The following is a 23,589-nucleotide window of genomic DNA, read 5'->3' as shown; positions in this document are numbered from 1 at the left end:
TTTTTCCTAGCCACTGTGCTTCTACATCTGCATTGCTTGCTGTTTGGGGTTTTAGGCTGGGTTTCTGTATAGCACTTTGTGACACCGGCTAATGTAAAAAGGGCTTTACAAATATATTTGATTTGAATAAGACAACAACATAGCATGGCATCAACACATGAAAACACAACATGGCAGCACCACAACATTGTAGCAGTGCAAAACATGGTACAAACATTATTGGGCACAGACAACAGCACGAAGGGCAGGAATACAGCATGCAAAGCAGCCACAACTGTCAGTAAGTGTCCATGATTGAGTCTTTGAATGATTATATAAAGGAGAATTTGGTAGAAAGCTGGATTCTACATATAATTATTTCAGTACAACTCATTAGGATTCCAGCCAGCCCCATCCATAGACTGTAGTCAAAGATGTTCTAATCTGTGGCGGTTCCATTCTATCATCACTGTGCCGTGGAGTTTTTTGCGTCAGCTGTATCTTAATTGCTGCATTCAAAACAGCTAGAAAATGGGCACTCAGAAAACTCTCGACTTTCAATCTGTTCATGACAACTGTGAAATCGAGCTCCGCCTCCGAATGGGAAAAAATAGTTTTCAACAGTCATTCAACTCGGAATTCCATGTCAGAAACTCGGGCATCTTTCTCGAGCTCTGACTTTCCGACCTGAAATCATTGACGTCATGATTTGCCCTCTTTTTTTCCCCCCCGGGTTCCCAGTTGTCGTGAAAGCACCATTAATATGAACTTTATTGTTCCCAAACAGGAAGACATTGCACCAACACAGGTCGACGTGTCAGGAAACATTCGGGAGAAGTAAATGGGCTAAAGAAGCAGTTGGGAGACCAGTCTGCGAAAAATAAGAGAATTTGACAGATTCATATATAGTTATCATTGCTTTCCTGTGATGTTGACCAAATTCGAGACGAAGTCGGCCCGTGTGAAAGGTAACGTTACGTTAGCAGCCTGTTAGCTAGCTAACAATGTTGCCTATGAAAATTGTTGTCATTTTTTTAGTGGTTAATTGATAAGACGAAGTTATTGATACGATTAGCAATGTCATATCATTTTTTTAATAATTCATGACTTAACGTTAGCTGCTACCAAGGAAACGTATGCTAGCTCAGCTAATGTTAACTAGCTAACGTTAGCCAGCTAATGTTAGCAAGGTTAAGTTAACAAGTTAGCTAGCCAGTTAACACTTTCAGTTCATACCTCCGCTAGTTTTCAACCTCATTCATGTGATCTGCATGTGTATCATTGATGGTTTACTTGATTAAACTTTTGCCATTCATTGGTGTCTAACTTATTAACGTTAGTAAGCCAACTTTCTGAAAACATTTCTATTCCATAGGGCTGAGTTTCCACCCTAAACGGCCCTGGATCCTTGCTAGTCTTCACAATGGAGTCATCCAGTTGTGGGACTATCGGATGTGCACACTGATTGACAAGTTCGATGAGCATGATGGTAAAAATGTTTTTCACATTTCTTAATTAACATGAAAATGTAATTGACTTTGATTATTGATGATGATTGTGATTTTATTGTGAAGGACCTGTCAGAGGAATTGATTTCCACAAGCAACAGCCTCTGTTTGTGTCTGGAGGAGATGACTACAAAATCAAGGTTAGTCATTCATACACCCTCACATTCTCCTTCATACATGTTTTCATTGCAGAGAATACATTCTAAAACGTACTGGAAAACTGTGATGTCACTGCACCATTTACGATTGATCTCCCTTTACCAGGTGTGGAACTACAAGCTGCGGCGTTGCCTCTTCACTCTTCTTGGGCACCTGGACTACATCCGCACCACCTTCTTCCATCATGTGAGTCCTTCTTATTTTTTCAATCTCAAAAGGGCTAGCCTACATCCATTCGGTTGTCACTTACATGAAGACCCAACCTTTAAATGTCATGTTTATCCCATAGTTTCATGTTCTTGCATATAATTCCATATAGGCCTAATAATGCATTCTGAAATTAATTCCTTTCCTTTCTCCAGGAGTATCCATGGATTTTGAGTGCCTCAGATGACCAGACAATACGTATCTGGAACTGGCAGTCCAGGACCTGTGTCTGGTAAGTCAGTGCCTGAGCCAAGTGTTGGCACCTCACTGAAACACTTGTGTCTATTGTTTTTCTAATTGTAAATTCTTATGTAATTTCTGTGTTTCTGTCCTGCAGTGTACTGACAGGGCATAATCACTATGTGATGTGTGCTCAGTTCCACCCCTCTGAGGACCTAGTGGTGTCAGCCAGCCTGGACCAGACCGTGCGTGTGTGGGATATCTCCGGTGAGGGCGTGGGGATGGGACTCAGGGTTGAGGGTGGGCAGTGAGGTTTGGGGATGGGGCTGGGTGGTATGGAGTGGAAGGCGGAGACACGTCCTTAACCCCTCCTTCCTCTCCTTGTAGAGAATTAATCTCTGGGCTTTTTGCAGAAACACCTCTCCTTAGTTGAGATGGACAGTTGAATAGAGTGAAAATTATAGTTTTAGAATAGGGAAAACTGATGAAGAGAGCCTAGTTATGAACAGAACTAAATACCTTTCACTGAAGATTTGTAGAGTGGGTTAAAATGAGGTAAGAAAGGTAACACTAGGTGATGTGAGAAATATGGAGAGCGAGAATATGGGAGAGGTGTTTCTGTGCTTCTGCATGTTTTAATATCTACTTTTCTTTGATGTCTTGCCTGTCTTTCTGTCACTTTCACTCTTCCCATTCACTGACCCATTTTAGGTCTAAGTGTCCTACCTCATTCTCTACACACACACTACATGTAATCCTGTCGCCAGGCTGTTGGCAATCACAATTGCACCCCTCAAATACCCCAAGTAAACTGTATTAGCCATCAGCTCTGTGCTACCACTCACTACTATAACTGCTCTCATTGATGAGAAGAACACATACCTCACAAACGTACTAATTAAGCAATAAGGCCCCAGGGGGTGTGGTATACAACCAATATACCACAGTAAAGGGTTCTTGTGCGCAACTGAGTGCCTGGACACAGCCCTTAGCCGTGGTAATTTGGCCATATACCACAAACCCCAGAGGTGCCTTATTACTATTATAAACTGGTTACCAATGTAATTAGTGCAGTAAAAATAAATGTCTTGTCATATCTGTGGTATACGGTCTGGCTGACAGCCATGGTATACTGCATCAATCAGCATTCAGGGCTCGAACCACCCAGTTTATAATAACTAATAAACCTGCATGATATAATGCTCAATCTGTGCAGCGCACAATGTCTCCATGGCACAGTCAGTAAGTAATACTGTAAGTAGCCATAACATCCCTGCTTTAGATTACTTTGACTGGTAAATGATAAGCTTGTTGGTCAGGAAGCATGAACTCTTGGCATGACAGAAACCTCACAGCAGCAGTAAGATGTTTTGTTTGTAGCAGTATCTAACCCAAGCATGGACTCAAATACTACTCACCCTCCTGACATTCAACGCCCCATCAGAGCACCTCTTTACAATCCCAACCACCACCTCCACCAGCCCATCGATCAAATCCACTTCTTCCCACTTCCGCTTGTCACCTGTCCCCATGCTCCCCCAGGAAACATCCACACCTGCACATGGGTTCCTAGTGCAGTTCTCCTTCATGAATCCTCTTCTTGATCCTGTTGAGTTATCTGTTCACCACGTGATTTCTCTGGGCTGGAGACACTGACGCAGACTGTTTTCTCTAGATTAAGTGTGTGTTCTGACTCGAGTCCTGGGTGTCATCTCTTTTGTGATTTGATTAATTTAGGGCTGCCCCGACTGGAAAATTGTCTTGGTCTACCGAAGGTTGTCTGTTCTTTAGACCAATTGTGGTTTTTCATATATAGACACCCTATGTGTTTTAATAAAATCAACTAAATATGCATTGAGCTTGTCTGATGCGTTAAGCTCACTGTTTTCTAAAATAAGACACAAATGACTCGACCATCCTCCTCCCGCTCATATGGGCTTTCGCAGATTCTGCCATTACACTCCTGAAGTTGCTGGTAATAGGCTACATGAGGAGTTTGCAAACTTTTTCGTGTAGAATGCCAATTTATCTTACCATTTCTACTGATCTGTGTGCCAGTTATGGTTTTCAAATGCCCATTTGTCTTTGTCATGAGGTTAGTCAAAATGCTATCCAAATCTAAATGACAAAAAAACTTATAGTGCCAACTATGAAAAATAGCCAATAAAGCCAACAAACATTTCATGATAAATTTCCGGATAAAAATAAATATCCTGTAAATCACATTGGCTAGCGCGTCCTGTCTGCAATGAACTTTAAACATTATATCAACATAACTTGGGTCCAGCTTGAAACTCCTTGCAACATTGTATATCATATTCTGGGCCAGTTGTAGGCTATTTTTGCGAGGGATAAGAAGAAATCAGGTAGGCAGTTTTATGATGTTTCTACTGAATCAGAGCATGACATTTTTCACTCATGCTGAGTGGTTATCAAAAGGGAGAGGCCTGGGGGGGGGATCAAATACATCAAGGAATTATTTTCATTCTCAAAGCTCCACAGCTCATTAGTAGTGGTGCATTAAGTCAATCAGAAATACTATCAGATCCCCAAATGGGCACATTTTACACTGAAATCAAAACATGTGAACGCAACTTTTAAAGTGTTGGTCCCATGTTTCATGAGCTGAAATAAAAGACCCCGGAAATGTTGCATATGCACAAAAAGCTTATTTCTCTCATTCTGTGCACAAATTTGTTTACATCCCTGTTTGTGAACATTTCTCCTTTACCAAGATAATCCATCCACCTGACAGGTGTGGCATATCAAGAAGCTGATTAAACAGCATGATCATTTCACAGGTGCACCTTGTGCTGGGGACAATAAAAAGCCACGCCCATATTATGGCAAGAACAGTTCAAATAAGCGAAGAGAAACGACAGTCCATTATTTTTAAGGCATGAAGCTCAGTCAATCCAGAAAATGTCAAGAACTTTGAAAGTTTCTTCAAATGCAGTCACAAAAACCATCAAGCACTATATTGAAACTGTCTCTCATGAGGACTGCCACAGGGAATGAAGACCCAGAGTTACCTCTGCCTCAGAGGACAAGTTCATTAGAGTTAACAGCCTCAGAAATTGCAGCCCAAATAAATGCTTCACAGAGTTCAAGTAATGCGACACAGCTCAACATCAACTGTTCAGAAGAGACTGCAGAATCAGGTCTTCATGGTTGAATTGCTACAAAGAAACCACTCATAAAGGACAACAATATTAAGAGACTTGCTTGGGCCAAGAAACACGAGCAATGGACATTAGACCGGTGGAAATCTGTCCTTTGGTCTGATGAGGCCAAATTTGAGATTTTTGGTTCCAACCGCTGCTTCTTTGTGAGATGCAGAGTAGGTGAACGGATGCTCTCTGCATGTGTAGTTCCAACCTTGAAGCATGGAGGAGGTGGTGTGGGGGTGCTTTGCTGTTGACGCTTTGTGATGTATTTAGAATTCAAGGCACACCTAACCAGCATGCTACCACAGCATTCTGCAGCAATACTCAGTCCCACTAAGCACAAGACAGATGGGATGATCATTTGTTTTTCAACAGGACATTGACCCAAAACACACCTCCATGCTATGTAAGGGCTATTTGACCAAGAAGGAGAGTGATGGAGTGCTGCATCAGATGACCTGGCCTCCACAATCACCTGACCTCAACCCTATTGAGATGGTTTGGGATGAGTTGGACCACAGAGGGAAGGAAAAGCAGCCAACAAGTGCTCAACATATGTGGGAACTCCTTCAAGACTGTTGGAAAAGCATTCCAGGTGAAGGAGGTTGAGAGAATGCCAAGAGTGTACAAAGCTGTGATCTAGGTAAACAGTGGCTACTTTGAAGAATCTCAAATATAAAATATCTGTTAACACATTTTTGGTTACTACATGATTCCATGCGTTATTTTATAGTTTTGATGTCTTCTATTATTCTACAATATAGTACAAAATTAAATGAACCCTTTTGACTGGTACTTTTGACTGGTACTGTATTAATGGGAGAATTGACAGACAGACAGCAAACAATTAGTCTACCGCTCAACTTTTATTTTTATTTTTATTTTTAAAAGAATTGTTCAACCAACAGCCTATCAACCAGTCGAATAATTTGGGTCAGCCCTAGATGAACTGTAATCCAATGATAGGAGAACTGTGACGCTCTTTGTGTTGTTGATTAATTAATCAACAATCATCTCAATGATTTTGATGTGCTAAATATGGTGATAGTGTTCCTCCTGTACTCGAGTTAGGACCACACCGAGAACACTGGTTGTGTCCTTGCTCTTCAGCGTGTGTGTGTTTTCGGTAATTCAACAGCTACGTTTGTGTGTTAGTATGATCAGAAACCTCTATCTTTGCCTTTTGTTTATGGTATCTATTTTAGAGTGTATTAATGTATTATGTTCTTTCTCCCTGACCTGTATCTGGGTGCCACTGTGTAACACGTATATGGATCCCCCTTGTGCGTGGTGCTATGCATGTTGGTTCCAGGTCTGAGGAAGAAGAACCTCTCTCCCGGGGCCGTGGAAACTGATGTGCGAGGCATCTCTGGTGTCGATCTGTTCGGAGCATCTGATGCCGTTGTCAAACACGTGCTCGAGGTTAGAGTCTGTTTTGAGTCTCTCTGTAAGACATTGCTGTCTATTAATGGTACTTTAGTTGTGAGCACTGAGCAGGTCACTGAAATGAACAGTAATGTTATTGGTAGGCCCAGGAGTTTGTGCTTATTAAGATGTCTGGGCCAGTTGTGAGCCATGTGAGTTTCCCTCTCTCCCTGCAGGGTCACGATCGTGGGGTCAACTGGGCCGCTTTCCATCCCACCATGCCCCTCATCGTCTCAGGGGCTGACGACCGGCAGGTCAAGATCTGGAGGATGAACGGTAAGTAGAATGGGTCATTCCATTAAATTCTTGCAATTCAATACATTCATATTTTTTATTTTTTTTATATGAATAAAGACTTGCTAAACTGCCAAAATTCGGTATTTCGACATGTCCCTCTGTGCACCCTCTATGACATAGCAACATTTTAACAACTTAATTAAACCTCTTTGGGCTAGCATCCCACCTCGACAACATCCGTTGAAATTGCAGAGCGCGAAATTCAAAATACTACAATCGTAATATTAAACAGTCATGAAAATACAAGTGTCTTATATCGTTTTAAACGCTTAACTTCTTGTTAATCCAACCGCGTTGTCATATTTCAAAAAGGCTTTACAGCGAAAGCATACCATGCGATTATCTGACAGCTCCCCGCTTACACCAGCATTAAAAACATTTTTCAAACCAGCAGAGGTACCACATAAATTAGAAATGGCGCTAAAATAAATCACTTCACTTTGAAGATCATCCTCTGTTTGCAATCCCACAGGTACCAGCTACACAACACATGGTCGTTTTGTTTGATAAAGTCCTTCTTTATATCCCAAAAAGGTCTGTTTATTTGGCGCATTTGATTCAGTAATCCACTCGTTCAACATGCAGACGAAGGAATCCCAAAAGTTACCGGTAAACTTTTTCCAAACAAGTCAAACAACGTTTCTAATCAATCCTCAGGTACCCTAATGTGTAAATAAACAATACAATTTAAGACAGAATGTAGTATGTTAAATACCAGAGATAAATAACGAAGTGCGCCTCATTCACGCGCGCCACAAGACTAGAGTCCTGATGAGAGACATTGAAAAACTACAACTACTTGATCATTTTTCAAAAAACAAGCCTGAAACCCTTTCTAGAGACTGTTGACATCTAGTGGAAGCCATAGGAACTGCAATCTGGGAGATATTTATTTGTATATCCCCATAGACTAGCATTGAAATGGCCTGTGACCTAAAAGAGAGAATCTGGATGGATTTTCCTCAGTTTTCACCAGCCATATCAGTTCTGTTATACTCAGACATTATTTTAACATTTTTAGAAACTTCAGACTTTTCTATCCAATGCTACCAATTATATGCATATCTGAGCTTCTGGGCCTGAGTAGAAGGCAGTTTACTTTGGGCACGTAATTCATCTGAATTTCCGAATACTGCCCCCTAGCCCTAAAGTTTTAACCCCAAAATGTTTTCACCATCATTAACACCGTATCCATCCTGTCGTATCTTTGCTATCATTAAATTGAAGACTTATAGTTTTTATCAAAGATTCTCTGTAATTAGTATTACGCAATCAACTGATTAATCATGTAACTGTAATTAACTAGGAAGTCGGGGCACCAAGGAAAAAGATTCAGATTACAAAGTTATTATTTCCTAAAATAACTTTTCAGATATTTTATCTGATCAATAGTCTTCAAATTAATGAATTATTTACTTTACCTCACGTTAGTCTCTTTCCAAAAGCCGTAAATTGTTGGTTATCTGCACGAACCCAGTCTTCACTAGGAGTCATCCATGCATCAATTGTCTTAAATCATTTATTTATTTTATTACTAACTAAGTCATTCACAGAAATGCATAAACAAAGTCAATATGGTTACAAGAAATTATAGGAGAATGTGCCCTAGAGGGCTAAACCGGCATGGCGGCTTGTTAGACAAAAGGGGAAGTGGGGGTCGACTAAGAAGTCACTACAAAGTGATAATTTTAACAATTGAAATGCTAATCCTTTGCACATGAACGCTCACTCATTCGGGAACAATTGCAATCAATATTAATATAAACGCTCAGCGTGTCTGGATCGCTGGTGAAAAGTTGGTTTCAGTTGGAGAGTTTTGTCCTCTCTCTCTCTCTCTCTCTGTCTTGGTTAGAGGGGATAGTTCAGTGACATTAATTCATTTGTTATAGAATGGATGTTTCGGCGGTTGTCGTTCTTCGCGTTCAATGATACCGAATTCCTAGCTGCAGACTAGTAATTAATATCAAAGACTTGTTCTTATTCTGTTGGTGTCGATAGTCTAAGAGTTTAACCACGTGGTATGGTTAAAAGATTGGTCTACAACTTTCGTCCTCTCCTAATGGAGAAAAACATGGTCTGCTGATAATTTCTCAAAGTTGGGTTTTATTCAGGAATTGCAGAAAAGGGCTGTCCCAGGATGCCTGACCCCAACTGGGCTCAGGGGCGGTCCTCTGATTTAGTTAACTCCAATTCCCTTTTTGAGTTTTCCTTCATTAAACAGCCCAAAATCACATTGTAAAATTGTGTAAACAGTATCATACTCACTCATTCCTCTTATACAACAATTAGATGTAAACCTCATATCAGAGACTATTCTGTAAACGGCGTTATGCTAATGTGGCCACACCGTCTCCCATGAGCTTCCCCAAGTTGTAACAAACGGACCAGTTCGTAGCTGGTTTCTTCACCGATCTTTTATACATATATTTCTCTGGAACATGAAATTTGTTCGTACCTCAAGTTCTGTGAGGTGAAAGTTCCTTTGTTCTCTATGAAAATTGACTCTCTCTATACCGTGTGTCCATGAGGAGATCCTCAGGAATTTATGACGTCTCTCTGACCACAGCAGCCTAGTTGAAGGGGGGGGGGGCAGGGAGAGGGGGATGGGGCTTGCTATACCCAAAGAGGGCAATGTCATGACAATCCACAGTTTTTATGTGAGTAAAGTCATACTGTATAAAAATAGCTGCGATGGAAACAGGAAGTTTCTGTACAATTTGTTTTTTAATGCTGACAGAATTTGTTCGTTAGACATAGTGGGATCTTTTTGTGTCTGTAAAATGAATTATGCGAGAAGTGGCGGAAACTTCGATAATAATCATACCGAAGTAAACTTGGAGTCACGATAATAAGGTGTGTGTGTGTGTGGTCCTCCCACCACGACTTGGGAAACCATTCAGTTTATTAGGCTTCAAATTAAATAAGTAATGGTGAAAGTGCACAGTAATGTTGATGCTCCTTTCCACAAAATATATAGGGTCTTATTCTGGTGACATGATGATCGATGTTTGACTAATATTCTCATGCTTATCCATAATAATCTCATGTTGACTAGCCTACCCGCACCGTATCTGCGAGCTGTTGGCTTGTGCGCACGTGTGAAGACTAGAGTAGTCATATTTGCTATTTAATGCAACAATTGAAAATGCGATGGAAACATTGAACTTTTGAATTTTATTTGGTACATGAAAGCTTAAGTCGAAAAAATATGTTTTGTGTGCACCTCTTCATCACGCACCTATTTTTAGTTTGTTTGAAAACACTACAACATTTCTTTATGTGGATTCTAGAATATTCGCATGAAACTGTCGCTAATTGGATGGAAACCTAGCTACTGTAAAGCCAGAGTTATTTTGTTGCGTTGACTGTAATTTCTGAACATTTATTTAATGTGATTCATTTTAAGATAAAACAGGGTACAGGTTGTCTTTTTAAGGTCAACCCTGTTACATAACCCGAAATCTTGTTTTAATAAGGTGAAACTATTCCGTTTTTAACAATAAAAAAATAAAAAAACATTGAACATCTAATAGTCAAATCACACTGTAAAATCAGGTGAGCTGATTACTCTTTTTGGCCATTTTCTGTTTTGTGGTGGAAAACTTGAGTGGGTTGAGCATAACACGTCATGTTACCCAAAGATGGGCTAGAATTTTTTGGAACAATTTCATATTTTTTGGGACGCTTTCATTGAATTGTCCCTCACTGTTGCACACAAGAAGCATCCATTCACCCTGTTACTTTATTTGACACTTAATAGGCACTTACTATTGTCATTTTTATTATTTAACCTCTTGAGATGGGAAGACATGTTTTTTATTAAGTTGAACATGTGTTCTTTATGCATGAAGGGTTGTGTTAGTGTAAAAAATATCTAAAAAGGGACTCATTTCATAGAACAACCCAGATAATGAATTGTCTTCACTATGTACGTGTTTAGTTTATGAACTGCAGATGATAATTTTTTAAAATAAAGGTACAGTGCTATTTAAAGAACATACTTGGTTGCTGATTTAAAAAAATAAAAATTTCTCCTTAAGATCCTAGCAATTTTCTAACTTGATTTGTCTTACTTTCTCCCCTTCCCCAGAGTCCAAGGCGTGGGAACTGGACACCTGCAGGGGCCACTACAACAACGTGTCCTGTGCTGTCTTCCACCCCCGCCAGGAGCTCATCCTGTCCAACTCTGAGGACAAGAGTATCCGTGTGTGGGACATGTCCAAAAGGACCGGTGTCCAGACCTTCCGCAGGGACCACGACCGCTTCTGGGTGCTGGGGGCTCACCCCAACCTCAATCTATTTGCTGCTGGTAAGTGACTTACACATAATGATAACATTATGGGGCTTTTTAATGTGCTCGAAGTAGATTACATTGTAAGGTGGTTGGATCTGATAGTCTCATGTCTTGACCCACCTCATATGCAGATAGACAAACATACTGAATATTGCTGCCCTTCATTTCACTGTCTTTCTGTGACCGTGTGTTGGAGGCATTTGTTAATTAGAAGTGGAGTGTGTAACCAGGCTGTTTGTCCTCCAGGTCATGACAGTGGTATGCTGGTGTTTAAGCTGGAGCGTGAGCGTCCGGCCTATGCTGTATACGGCAACATGCTCTACTATGTCAAGGACCGCTTCCTGCGCCAGCTGGACTTTAACAGCAGCAAGGACACCGCTGTCATGCAGCTGCGCAGGTGTGTGTGTGCATATGCATGCTCATTTAATACTGCAGAGTCTTTACTGTCCTGAAACTGAGTTCTGAAGGATGAGTTACCTCTGCCGTTTTGTAAAAGAATGCGAGAGGTCAGCTGGTTTTGTCATTATGTGGAATCTAACCACGTTCTGTTTTTCTACTAGTGGGTCAAAGTTCCCAGTGTTCAGCATGTCTTACAACCCCGCAGAGAATGCTGTCTTGCTTTGCACTGTGAGTCTCGCTCTTAAAAAGAAGTGCATACACATAATAGGTTATACAGTACAGTCGTGGCCAAAAGCTGAGAATGACACTAATATAAATTTTCAAAGTCTGCTGCCTCAGTTTGTATGATGGCAATTTGCATATACTCCAGAATGTTATGAAGAGTAATCAGATAAAAAAAAGTCCCTTTTTGCAATGCAAGTGAACTGAATCCCCAAAAAACATTTCCACTACATTTTAGCCCCGCCACAAAAGGACCAGCTGACATCATGTCAGTGCTTCTCTCGTTAACACAGGTGTGAGTGTTGACGAGGACAAGGCTGGAGATCACTCTGTCATGCTGATTGAGTTTGAATAACAGACAAAGCTTAAAAAGGAGGGTGGTACTTGGAATCATTGTTCTTCCTCTGTCAAACATGGTTCCCTGCAAGGAAACACGTGCCGTCATCATTGCTTTGCACAAAAAGGGCTTCCCAGGCAAGCATATTGCTGCCAGTAAGATTGCACCTAAATCAACCATTTATCAGATCATCAAGAACTTCAAGGAGAGCGGTTCAATTGTTGTGAAGAAGGCTTCAGGGCGCCCAAGAAAGTCTAGCAAGCGCCAGGACCGTCTCCTAAAGTTGATTCCGCTGCGGGATCGGGGCACCACCAGTACAGAGCTTGCTCAGGAATGGCAGCAGGCAGGTGTGAGTGCATCTGCATGCACAATGAGGCAAAGACTTTTGGAGGATGACCTGGTTTCAAGAAGGGCAGCAAAGAAGCCCCTTCTCTCTAGGAAAAACATCAGGGACAGACTGATATTCTGTAAAAGGTACATGGATTGGACTGCTGAGTACTGGGGTAAAATCATTTTCTCTGATGAATCCCCTTTCCGATTGTTTGGGGCATCTGGAAAAAAGCATGTCCGGAGAAGACAAGGTGAGCGCTACCATCAGTCCTGTGTCATGCCAACAGTAAAGCATCCTGAGACCATTCATGTGTGGGGTTGCTTCTCAGCCAAGGGAATGGGCTGACTCACAATTTTGCCTAAGAACACAGCCATGAATAAAGAATGGTACCAACACATCTTCTGAGAGCAACTTCTCCCAACCATCCAGGAACAGTTTGGTGACTAACAATGCCTTTTCTAGCATGATGGAGCACCTTGCCATAAGGAAAATGTGATAGCTAAGTGGCTCGGGGAACAAAACATCAATATTTCTTGTCCATGGCCAGGAAACTCCCCAGACCTTAATCCCATTGAGAACTTGTGGTCAATCCTCAAGAGGCAGGTGGACAAACAAAACCCCACAAATTCTGACAAACTCCAAGCATTGATTATGCAAGAAAGGGCTGCCATCAGTCAGGATGTGTAATTGACAGCATGCCAGGGCGGATTGCAGAGGTCTTGAAAAGAAGGGTCAACACTGCAAATATTGACTCTTTGCATCAACTTCATGTAATTTTCAATAAAAGCCTTTGACACTTGTGAAATGCTTGTAATTATAATTCAGTATTCCATAGTAACATCTGACAAAAATATCTAAAGACACTGAAGCAGCAAACTTTGGAAATTAATATTTGTCATTCTCAAACATTTTTGGCCACGACTGTACACACACACTCAATTTAGACACCGTTTCTGTAGTTGTTGAAAATGTAATGCTGTGTCTTGCTCTTGCAGAGGGCAACCAACCTGGAGAACAGCACCTATGACCTGTATGCCATTCCCAAAGAGAGCGACTCTCAGAACCCAGATGGTAAAGCGGCACCCTTATTCTCTCGTATAGCGAGACAACATCTGTGAAGTGTCAATGTAATTCCAGTTTCATATCCTGTTTTTTAGATTATGAAAACCCACTAAACCCATGTTCATTCTTTCTCCCCCTCCTGCAGCTCCTGAGGGGAAGAGGTCCTCCGGTCTGACTGCAGTCTGGGTCGCAAGGAACAGGTTTGCTGTTCTGGACCGCATGCATTCTGTAAGTGTGTGTGCACATTATTAAATTGTATTTGTAATTTCTGGGCCAATGGCTGTAGTTATTTTAAATATGGGTATGGTACATTTGAGTGGTCAGAGGATGACTATAATAACCCTGCTCTCCCTCCAGCTGCTAATCAAGAACCTGAAGAATGAGATTGTGAAGAAGGTGCAGGTGCCCAGCTGTGAGGAGATCTTTTACGCCGGGACAGGCTCCCTGCTGCTGCGCGACGCAGATGGGGTCACCCTCTTCGACGTGCAGCAGAAACGCTCGCTGGCCACCGTGAAGATCGCCAAGGTCAAGTATGTGGTGTGGAGTGCTGACACCAGCCACGTGGCCCTGCTGGCTAAACACGGTACGTACTGTACACTCTAAACACACTATCAGGATTACACTCTTATCTGTCCTCTACTTTCTCTACAGCTTGGCTGTCAAGGTTTTGGGCCCTCTTGCTGTTTTTAAACTTACCATGATTCACTCTCTATAGCTGTTGTCAACAATGTATCCTAGATTTACACCCTTTTTAGCTGTTCCCTCGCTCTCTAGTACCCCAGATGTACCTGCTGTTAAATCTGTTGATAAATCTCTGCTTTCCTCTGCAGCAATTATGATCTGCAACAGGAAGCTGGAGAGTCTGTGCAACATCCATGAGAACATCCGTGTGAAGAGTGGAGCCTGGGACGAGAGTGGCGTCTTCATTTACACCACATCTAACCACATTAAATACGCCCTCACCTCAGGGTAATGCACAAGACGCCACTAACGCACACTTTATTCAGAGTATATTCGAAGTACAGTATATTGATTTATTCCCTTCCTAGTCCTTTTTGAACATGCTGGAATATGAAAGCTGTTTACTCCTTCAGTGATGCGTTTGAGAGACGAGGGGAGTATCCAACTTTTCTTATCACACTCTACTCTTGTCTGTAGTGATCATGGTATCATCCGGACTCTGGACCTGCCCATCTACGTGACCCGGGTCAGAGGCAACAGCGTCTACTGTCTTGACCGTGAGTGCAGGCCCCGTGTGCTGACCATCGACCCCACGGAGTACCGCTTCAAACTGGCCCTGGTCAACCGCAAATATGAAGAGGTGAGAACGATGCAATTCAGTGCTCCTATCTCTTAGAGTTAACATGGTCATCTCTTTTTCTTTTAGACTGACTTTGTGACCCCTGACCTTTGTTTCCTCCAGGTTCTGCACATGGTGCGTAACGCCAAGCTGGTTGGCCAGTCCATCATCTCCTACCTGCAGAAGAAGGGTTACCCTGAGGTAGCCCTGCACTTTGTCAAGGATGAGAAGACCCGCTTCACTCTAGCTCTGGAGTGTGGCAACATTGAAGTGAGTTTGAGACCCCAGGTTTCATTGGGAATCTCTTGAGATCATCTGTGTGAAACACTGTGTGATGTAATTTTCCCTTTGTGTCTGTAGGTGGCGTTGGAGGCTGCCAAGGCTCTGGATGAGAGGGGCTGCTGGGAGCGGCTGGGCGAGGCTGCGCTGCTGCAGGGTCACCACCAGGTCGTGGAGATGTGCTACCAGAGGACCAAGAACTTCGACAAGCTCACCTTCCTCTACCTCATCACTGGTAACCTGGCCAAGCTCCGCAAGATGATGAAGATCGGTAAGAGATTATTTTGTTGTTTTTGTCTTTTGTTTGACTGATGGTGTGTTTGTCAGTTGTATGACAGACGTCTGTGTGGTGTTGCAGCTGAGATCAGGAAGGACATGAGTGGACACTACCAGGGTGCTCTGTATCTGGGGGACGTCAGCGAGAGAGTTCGCATACTGAAGAACTGTGGCCAGAGTGAGTCCCCCTTAATTCACAAACACCTCAATCTCTCTCCCACTCCCTTGACATTTCTGACACAAGACTCTTGTTTCTGGTGCTTTTGGTCTAAACTGCTTGTCTGTAACTCTGATCTCTGTGTGGCTGTCTTCCATATGTAGAGTCACTGGCATATCTGACTGCTGCTACCCACGGGATGGACGAAGAGGCAGAATCCCTGAAAGAGACATTTGACCTGGAGAAGGAGACTGTCCCTGAGGTGGACCTTCATGCCCAGCTGCTGCAGCCACCACCACCTATCAACCCCCTGGATACCAACTGGCCCCTGCTTACTGTGTCCAAGGGCTTCTTTGAGGGAGCCATTGCAGCCAAAGGTGAGTGAGTCCTCAGCCCTGACACTCCATACACTCATTTGAGTTTAGATGTAATGTTTAGATGCAATGGTGATGTAATGTGCCATGTCAGCATGGCGTGTATTAAGTTGTAAATGTTTTTATGTTGGAGTGGGAAGTGGTCAGAGTACTTGTTGCGTAGAGATGTTAAATGTGTTTTGTTTTGTTGTGTGTGTGATTCAGGGAAGGCTGGTCAGATGGCTGCAGACATGGATGTTGATGCCCCAGGAGGAGAGGGCTGGGGAGAGGACGCAGAGCTTCAGCTGGATGAGGGTGAGTCAGTCAGAAAGTAGAGACATCTGATGGACCCTGCCTGTTACTCCATCTCTTCCTATGTTCATCTCATTTCTCTTCTCTGCTTCCATCAGATGGCTTCATGGATGCCCAGGATGGATTAGGAGAGGAAGGAGGTGCAGCGAAGGAGGAAGGAGGAGGTTGGGAGGTGGAGGAAGATCTGGACCTTCCTCCAGAGCTCGTGAGATGATTCACTCTTCTTTGACATCAGTTCTGTCTTGACAATTTGGCTTAAGGAATGCAAATCATAGCAGGAATGATGACATGTCAGTTTGAGAACGTTTATTTTCTCTACCACTAGGAGTTGTCAGCTGGCTCTGGAGGAGGGGCTGAAGATGGTTTCTTTGTCCCGCCCACTAAGGGCATGAGCCCCACACAGCTGTGGTGCAACAACTCCCAGCTCCCTGTGGACCACGTCCTGGCAGGCTCATTTGAGACCGCCATGAGGGTAAGCTTGCACACACACACACACACACATTCTATACAGGTTTATACTTTAGTACAAAGTCTCTCTCTTCCTCTACTTTTCAGTTGCTCCATGACCAGGTTGGGGTGGTGCAGTTTGGGCCCTATAAGCAGCTGTTCATGCAGACTCTGTCCCGCGGGCGGACCTGCTACCTGGGCCTGCCTTCTCTACCCTGCCTGCGTGGCAACCCCCAGAGGAACTGGAAGGACTGTGGGACCAAGCAAGGGCTGCCTGCCGTGGGTCTTCGTCTTTCTGACCTCATCGCCCGCCTGCAGCAGTGCTACCAGCTCACCACTGCCGGCCGCTTCGAGGAGGCCGTTGAACGCTTCCGCGCCATCCTGCTGTCTGTGCCACTGCTGGTGGTCGACAACAAGCAGGAGATCGCAGAGGTATGCAGACTTGTTTTAGAGTGAAATGATTTCATTGCGGTCAATGTTATTTACTGTGGTTAATCAAGTGTGGGCCGGATGGTATTTGGTGGTGGTTACCTGATTTGAGGTTACTGTCTCTCTTAGGCTCAGCAGCTGATCACAATCTGCAGAGAATACATTGTTGGCCTCACCATGGAAACAGAAAGGAAGAAGTTGCCTAAAGACACATTGGACCAGCAGAAGAGGCTGTGTGAGGTATTGTCATTGTTTCTCTACTTCCCATCGCAACCGTTAAGTCTCTAATCATAAGAGTTTACTACCCAGTAGTCTTTTAATTATTGTATTTGATTGTTTGATATTTTCAGATGGCAGCTTACTTCACCCACTGCAGTCTCCAGCCAGTCCACATGGTCCTGGTATTACGTACGGCACTAAATCTGTTCTTCAAACTGAAGAACTTCAAGACAGCTGCCAGTTTTGCCCGTCGCTTGCTTGAACTAGGGCCCAAACCAGAGGTGGCACAGCAGGTAACAATCTAACTGTTTGTCTGTATATAAATGTAATTATTTCCATATTGTCACTTTTACCATCTCTATCGCTGTCTTTTAGACACGCAAGATCTTGGCAGCATGCGAGAAGACGCTGACAGATGCTCACCAGCTGAACTACGACCCCCACAATCCATTTGACCTGTGCGCTGCCTCCTACACGCCCCTATACCGTGGACGCCCTGTGGAGAAGTGCCCTCTGTCTGGGGCCTGCTACTGCCCCCCCTACAAAGGCCAGGTCTGCAGGGTCACACAGGTCAGTCAAGAGAACTGCTGTACTGTGTTATGTACACAAAGCCCCTCCTATTTAGAAGTGTCCCACTTTTATGTAAATGTTGTATTAATTGCTTTGTCAGTATTTAAACAGAGTTTAGACATCACCTTCCCAGTGATATCTCTGACCCTTGAAACTTATTTCCAAGGTGACGGAGATCGGAAAAGATGTGATTGGTCTGCGTGTCAGTCCCCTGCAGTTCCGTTAGAGGACACGAAGAGGACCAGGGAAGAACGACAGTGATCCGTTCAGAGAAACACATCCACACTTTATTCTATATATACAGTTTTTCTCACTAGGTTTGGAGAGAACAAAACTTGATTGATGCGAGAGAATGCTTGCTAGGATGACGTGATTTATTGGTGAGAATGCTTGATATTAAGTATTTACATTTGACTGTCTGCTTTACCTTTCCTGTAATGCTGTACTTGTGAGTGCATGTCATCCCTGCTCCAACAATTGAGAATGGTAGTTTTATTAGAACCCTACTAGCCATCCCTTTTGGTCTCTTTCTGACTTGTATACACCATCACTGCTTTGTGTAACTCGTTAAATAAAATTGTGTGCATCATTCTTTAATTCCACAAGTATGATTCTAGCTTGTTTTAAGTCCTAGTTATTCAATTTTTTCCCAGAGGAGTACAGGTTTAATCATTAACTCTACTCATGTAGGAATAATTGCCATTAACATTTTGACAAACCTTCTTGCAGTTTGCTTTTGAACACAAAAGTTTGTTCTAAATTTCCTTCAGAACAAACATCCTTTAGATTTTCTAAAGTGCCTGTCCTATATCTGATGTCAAAGATCAGGGAACTTTTAACATGTATTTATTCCCTTGTTTTAGGCACTAAACTCTCCATGTACATCCATTCAGGAGACGTGTGTGTCCTAGAGCAAAACAGAAAGAATGAAGGTTGTGAGCTACAGTGGGGCAAAAAAGTATTTCATTAATCAGCCACCAATTGTGCAAGTTCTCCCACTTAAAGATGAGGCCTGTAATTTTCATCATAGGTACACTTCAACTATGACAGACAAAATGAGGGAAAAAAAATCCAGAAAATCACATGTGTAGGGTTTTTAATGAATTTATTTGCAAATTATGGTGGAAAATAAGTATTTGGTCAATAAAAGTTTCTCAATACTTCGTTGGCAATGACGGAGGTCAAATGTTTTCTGTAAGTCTTCACAAGGTTTTCACACACTGTTGCTGGTATTTTGGCCCATTCCTCCATGCAGATCTCCAGAGCAGTGATGTTTTGGGGCTGTTGCTGGGCAACACAGACTTTCAGCACCCTCCAAAGATGTTCTATGGGGTTGAGATCTTTAGACTGGCTAGGCCACTCCAGGACCTTGAAATGCTTCTTACGAAGCCACTCCTTTGTTGCCCGGGCGGTGTGTTTGGGATCATTGTCATGCTGAAAGACCCAGCCATGTTTCATCTTCAATGCCCTTGCTGATGGAAGGAGGTTTTAACTCAAAATCTCACGATACATGACCCCATTCATTCTTTCCTTTACACGGATCAGTCGTCCTGGTCCTTTTGCAGAAAACCCAGCCCCAAAGCATGATGTTTTCACCCCCATGCTTCACAGTAGGTGTGGTGTTCTTTGGATGCAACTCGGCATTCTTTGTCCTCCAAACACGATGAGTTGAGTTTTTACCAAAAAGTTATATTTTGGTTTCATCTGACCATATGACATTCTCCCAATCTTCTGGATCATCCAAATGCTCTCTAGCAAACTTCAGACGGGCCTGGACATGTACTGGCTTAAGCAGGGGGACACGTCTGGCACTGCAGGATTTGAGTCCCTGGTGGCGTAGTGTGTTACTGATGGTAGGCTTTGTTACGTTGGTCCAAGCTCTCTGCAGGTCATTCACTAGGTCCCCCCTGTGTGGTTCTGGGATTTTTGCTCACCGTTATTGTGATAATTTTGATCCCACGGGGTGAGATCTTGCGTGGAGCCCCAGATCGAGGGAGATTATCAGTGGTCTTGTATGTCTTCCATTTCCTAATAATTGCTCCCACAGTTGATTTCTTCAAACCAAGCTGCTTACCTATTGCAGATTGTCTTCCCAGCCTGGTGCAGGTCTACAATTTTGTTTCTGGTGTCATTTGACAGCTCTTTGGTCTTGGCGATAGTGGAGTTTGGAGTGTGACTGTTTGAGGTTGTGGACAGGTGTCATTTTCTTATTTTGTCTGTCATAGTTGAAGTGTACCTATGATGAAAATTACAGGCCTTTCATCTTTAAGTGGGAGAACTTGCACAATTGGTGGCTGAATAAATACTTTTTTGCCCCACTATATGGATCACTCCAAGATATTGGTATCACTCTACGGTGAAGGGATACATCTGAGGTGAGGCCTTACAGATTCCCTTTGTGTACACCTGTGTCACAGCTGGGGTCTGCCCCTATATATAGACCCCATGTCTGTGACACATTCTCCACATAATTTGAGGCGCCTCTAGCACCGTAGAGGATTGGAGTGATCCATATAGCTCACATAACCGTGGTTTCACTATATTGGGATATCCGTACCAGATTTAGTCAGTGCTAGAGGGACCTGGCCAGCCAGTGGCGAAGTCCCAGGGGCCGTCAATGCGAAAGGGGGGTCCTGGTGCAGTCCCGGAAGGTGAGGTGACGCCCAGTACCGCTGAACTAACTGCAGAGGGAGGTGCCACATTACCCAATAGTACCTAGCAAAATGTGCAAGAGGAAGCCCAGCTGGCCGCAGCACAGATATCAGTGAGTGGCACTCCTCTCAATAGAGCCCAGGACACAGCCACACCTCGTTGAATGTGCCACCACAGATCCAAGCACTGTCCTGCCAGCCAGGCGGTATGCTGTCATAATCGTGTCCACGATCCAGTGATCCATTCACGATCCATAATCGTGTCCCCAATCCACGATCCTCTGCTTGATAGAGTCCTGGGGGCTGGGCTCTCACCATAGACCAAATTCTCGTCTGTTGTTCTCACTGACTGTGTCTGCTCCACATCGGCTGCCAGTGCCCGCACAGGGCACAGCATGACGGAGGGAGGCCCAGACTCCCCTGCCGGGGGGGGGGGGGGGGGGGGGTCGTAAGCAGACAGGATAAAAGGGATGTTCTGTCTGACAGAACCTTCGGGAGGAATGAAGGTTTGGGGCGGAGAGATATACTCCTCCCCCGGGGTCCATCCTGTAGCACTCAGAACTTACCGGAAGAGCATGGAGCTCACCCTCCCCTCTTTATGGAAGTAATGCTACCAAGAAAACCACCTTCATAGAGAGGTGTTTCGGGGAGGCAGGCGGCTATGCCAAATACCCTCTCAGTGTAGAGGCTGCCAAGCCCTCATCCAAGCGAAACTGTAGGTATTGGAGGACATACTGCACCCTGCATGACTCGGACACAACCTCAATACCAGTGCACCAAGAGCAGAACAACCGCTAGCGCAACTGATATGCCACGGTTGTAGCTGGTCACCTTGCGCTCTGCATGGTGTTCCTTAAGCCCTCCTGTAGTTCTAACATGGGGCCATTCAGCGGCCAAGCCCACAGTCTGAGGCGGTGCGGTCTCGGATGCCACAGTGTTCCCCCGGCCTGAAACAGCAGGTCGGGTCTCGGGCATTTACCAAGGTGTCCCAGACAACAGGGACAGGAGAAGGCTGAATCAGGGTCGTCTGGGCCAGTATGGGGACACCAGCAGCAGATGATGCTCCACCATCCTGGTCCTGTCCAGCACAGGCTGGATCAGGGGAAAAGGGGGGGAATGCGTAAGCTCCTGGCCAATCGTGAGTCAGAGCATCCAAGCCCAGAGTCCCTGGTAGCTCCGACATGGAGTACCACAGGAGGGGGGGGGGGGCAGTGTGCATTGCCCAGGGAGGCAAACAGGTCCATCTGCACCCTCCCTAACTTGTCCCACAGGATGTAAGCTCCAGTCCCAAGGTGGCTGGCCCTCCCTCGAGAGCATACCCGCTGCCACAGGATGTCAGGTATGTGCGCTGCCCGTAAAGACGCTAGATGTTCCTGAACCCAGAGATGGCACTCCCGTGCTGTAAGATTGAGGCGGTGGGATCTCAGTCCATCCTGATGGTTGATGTAAACCACCACTGTGGTGTTGTCCGTTTTCACCAAGACATGTCTTCCTTTCAGATGTGAAAGGAAAGACTGCAGTGCCAGTAGTACAGCTCTAGAGCTCTGGTGTATTGATGTGCCTGCCGCTCCAAGGTGGTAGACAACAACTGCTGGCCGACCTGCCCTTGGTCACATCCCCCAGCAGATCTGGGAGGCGTCTGTGCTGACCAGCTCCCGTCGGCACATCTTCAGCATATCCACCCCACCTGAGAGAAAGAAGCGACAGCGTCACCTCAAAAATGTCCTAAGGTGACGGTGGCGCTTCGGGTGCAGCCGGTGGGAGTTGATCCACCGTTGAAGAGGCCAGAGATGGAGCAGGCCTAGGGGAATCGGCAACGAGGCCGCTGTCCGCAAGCCCAACAGGCGTTGGCAGGTCAGGGAGGATACCACCCGCCCCTGCCGAAAGTGGTTGATGCAAGATGAGATCGCCTGAACCCTTCTGATGGGCAGGCGTGCTCTCATGAGGACTGAGTCCAGTTCCATGCCAATGAAGGCAACCCTCTTGTCGTTTACAGTAATGCCCAGCCCGCCGATGTGGGTCAGGAGCATGTCTCTGTTTGAGAGGACCTGGGTCCTGGTCGGGGCACAAATTAGCCAATCGTCCAGGTAATTGAGGATCAACAATACTTGGGACGTGAGAGGTGTCAGGACAGCATCCATGCACTTTGTGAAAATGCGGGGTGCCAAGGAGAGCCTGAAGGGAAGAACCATGAATTCGTAAGCCGTCCCTTCGAATGTGAATCGGAGGTACTGCCAATGGGCTGGGTGAACAGGAACAAGGAAGTACGCACCCCTCAGGTCCAGTGTCATAAACCACTGGTCCCTGGACAAGGCCTGCAACACGCGGCTGGGGACAGCACGTGGAACCTCAGTACCTTCATGTCCCCTTTGAGTTTGTGGAGGTCCAGAATCGGTAAAAACCCTCAGTCTCTTTTTGGGACCACAAAGTAAGTGGAGTAGAACCCACCTAGCCGTTCTGATACCGTGGTGACACGAAGGCCCCTGAAGGACGGAGGCCGGAATTAGAGTTTGTAACCCTCGAGCATTGTGGACAACACCCAGGGGGACTCCACATCCTCCTCCCACTTTGAGACAGGGAGAAGCAGCCGATGAAGGGTGTGTCAGGGGTCCTGCCAGGTCCCGCCTCTCCTCTGGCGCCCCGAGAGCCTGGGTCTCCCAGGCACGTCCCTATAGCGGTGACGGTTGACACCACCACACCTGTCACAAAGGGAAGCCATAAGCTCAGCCATAAACTCAGTCAAGCCAACAAGGCCACGGAGAAGGGGTCCAACGCCCTGGGAGAGCTATGTGGTGACCCGCTTGGAGGAATAGGGTCCCGGTGAGGGATAAATTACCCAGTACCTCTGCAAACACAGGGGAAGACCCCTATGGGGAAATAAAGCAGACAAAACAGCAACCAGGTAATGGATTTGATTTATTTGTTTAATGCCAACTGCAATATTACTTAGCTGGTTTAATATTCAAGCAGTAAAAACAGCACTATATGGAGTAACTCCGTCTGCAGGGGAAAGAACAAGAAAAAAACCT

The 23,589-nt window shown here is 44.6% G+C and overlaps 1 protein-coding gene and 1 pseudogene across 1 annotated transcript; one reads left to right on the top strand and one right to left on the bottom strand.

Annotated features, from left to right (window-relative positions):
- The first annotated feature begins 746 nt into the window (after positions 1-746).
- LOC109874507 (coatomer subunit alpha) lies at positions 747-18,506 on the top strand. The gene is made up of 28 exons (XM_020466428.2): positions 747-947; positions 1,355-1,468; positions 1,554-1,627; positions 1,752-1,832; positions 2,009-2,085; positions 2,191-2,300; positions 6,513-6,622; positions 6,802-6,901; positions 11,013-11,231; positions 11,463-11,613; positions 11,777-11,843; positions 13,501-13,576; positions 13,713-13,795; positions 13,925-14,150; positions 14,398-14,536; positions 14,726-14,888; positions 14,991-15,137; positions 15,228-15,417; positions 15,505-15,600; positions 15,744-15,956; positions 16,158-16,247; positions 16,343-16,449; positions 16,570-16,716; positions 16,800-17,123; positions 17,250-17,360; positions 17,471-17,632; positions 17,715-17,909; positions 18,076-18,506. Exons 1-28 carry the CDS (start codon positions 908-910, stop codon positions 18,133-18,135), a joined length of 3,672 nt encoding a protein of 1,223 aa, XP_020322017.1. The 5' UTR covers positions 747-907; the 3' UTR covers positions 18,136-18,506.
- Positions 18,507-21,387: 2,881 nt separating this feature from the next.
- Positions 21,388-22,752, bottom strand: LOC116358595 (uncharacterized; annotated as a pseudogene).
- Positions 22,753-23,589: the final 837 nt, after the last annotated feature.

This window comes from Oncorhynchus kisutch, linkage group LG30, assembly GCF_002021735.2.
Source record: "Oncorhynchus kisutch isolate 150728-3 linkage group LG30, Okis_V2, whole genome shotgun sequence".
NCBI classification, from domain to species: Eukaryota; Metazoa; Chordata; class Actinopteri; order Salmoniformes; family Salmonidae; genus Oncorhynchus; species Oncorhynchus kisutch.
Note: the sequence above shows the minus strand (reverse complement) of the source record. Positions and strands in the feature narration are given on the sequence as shown.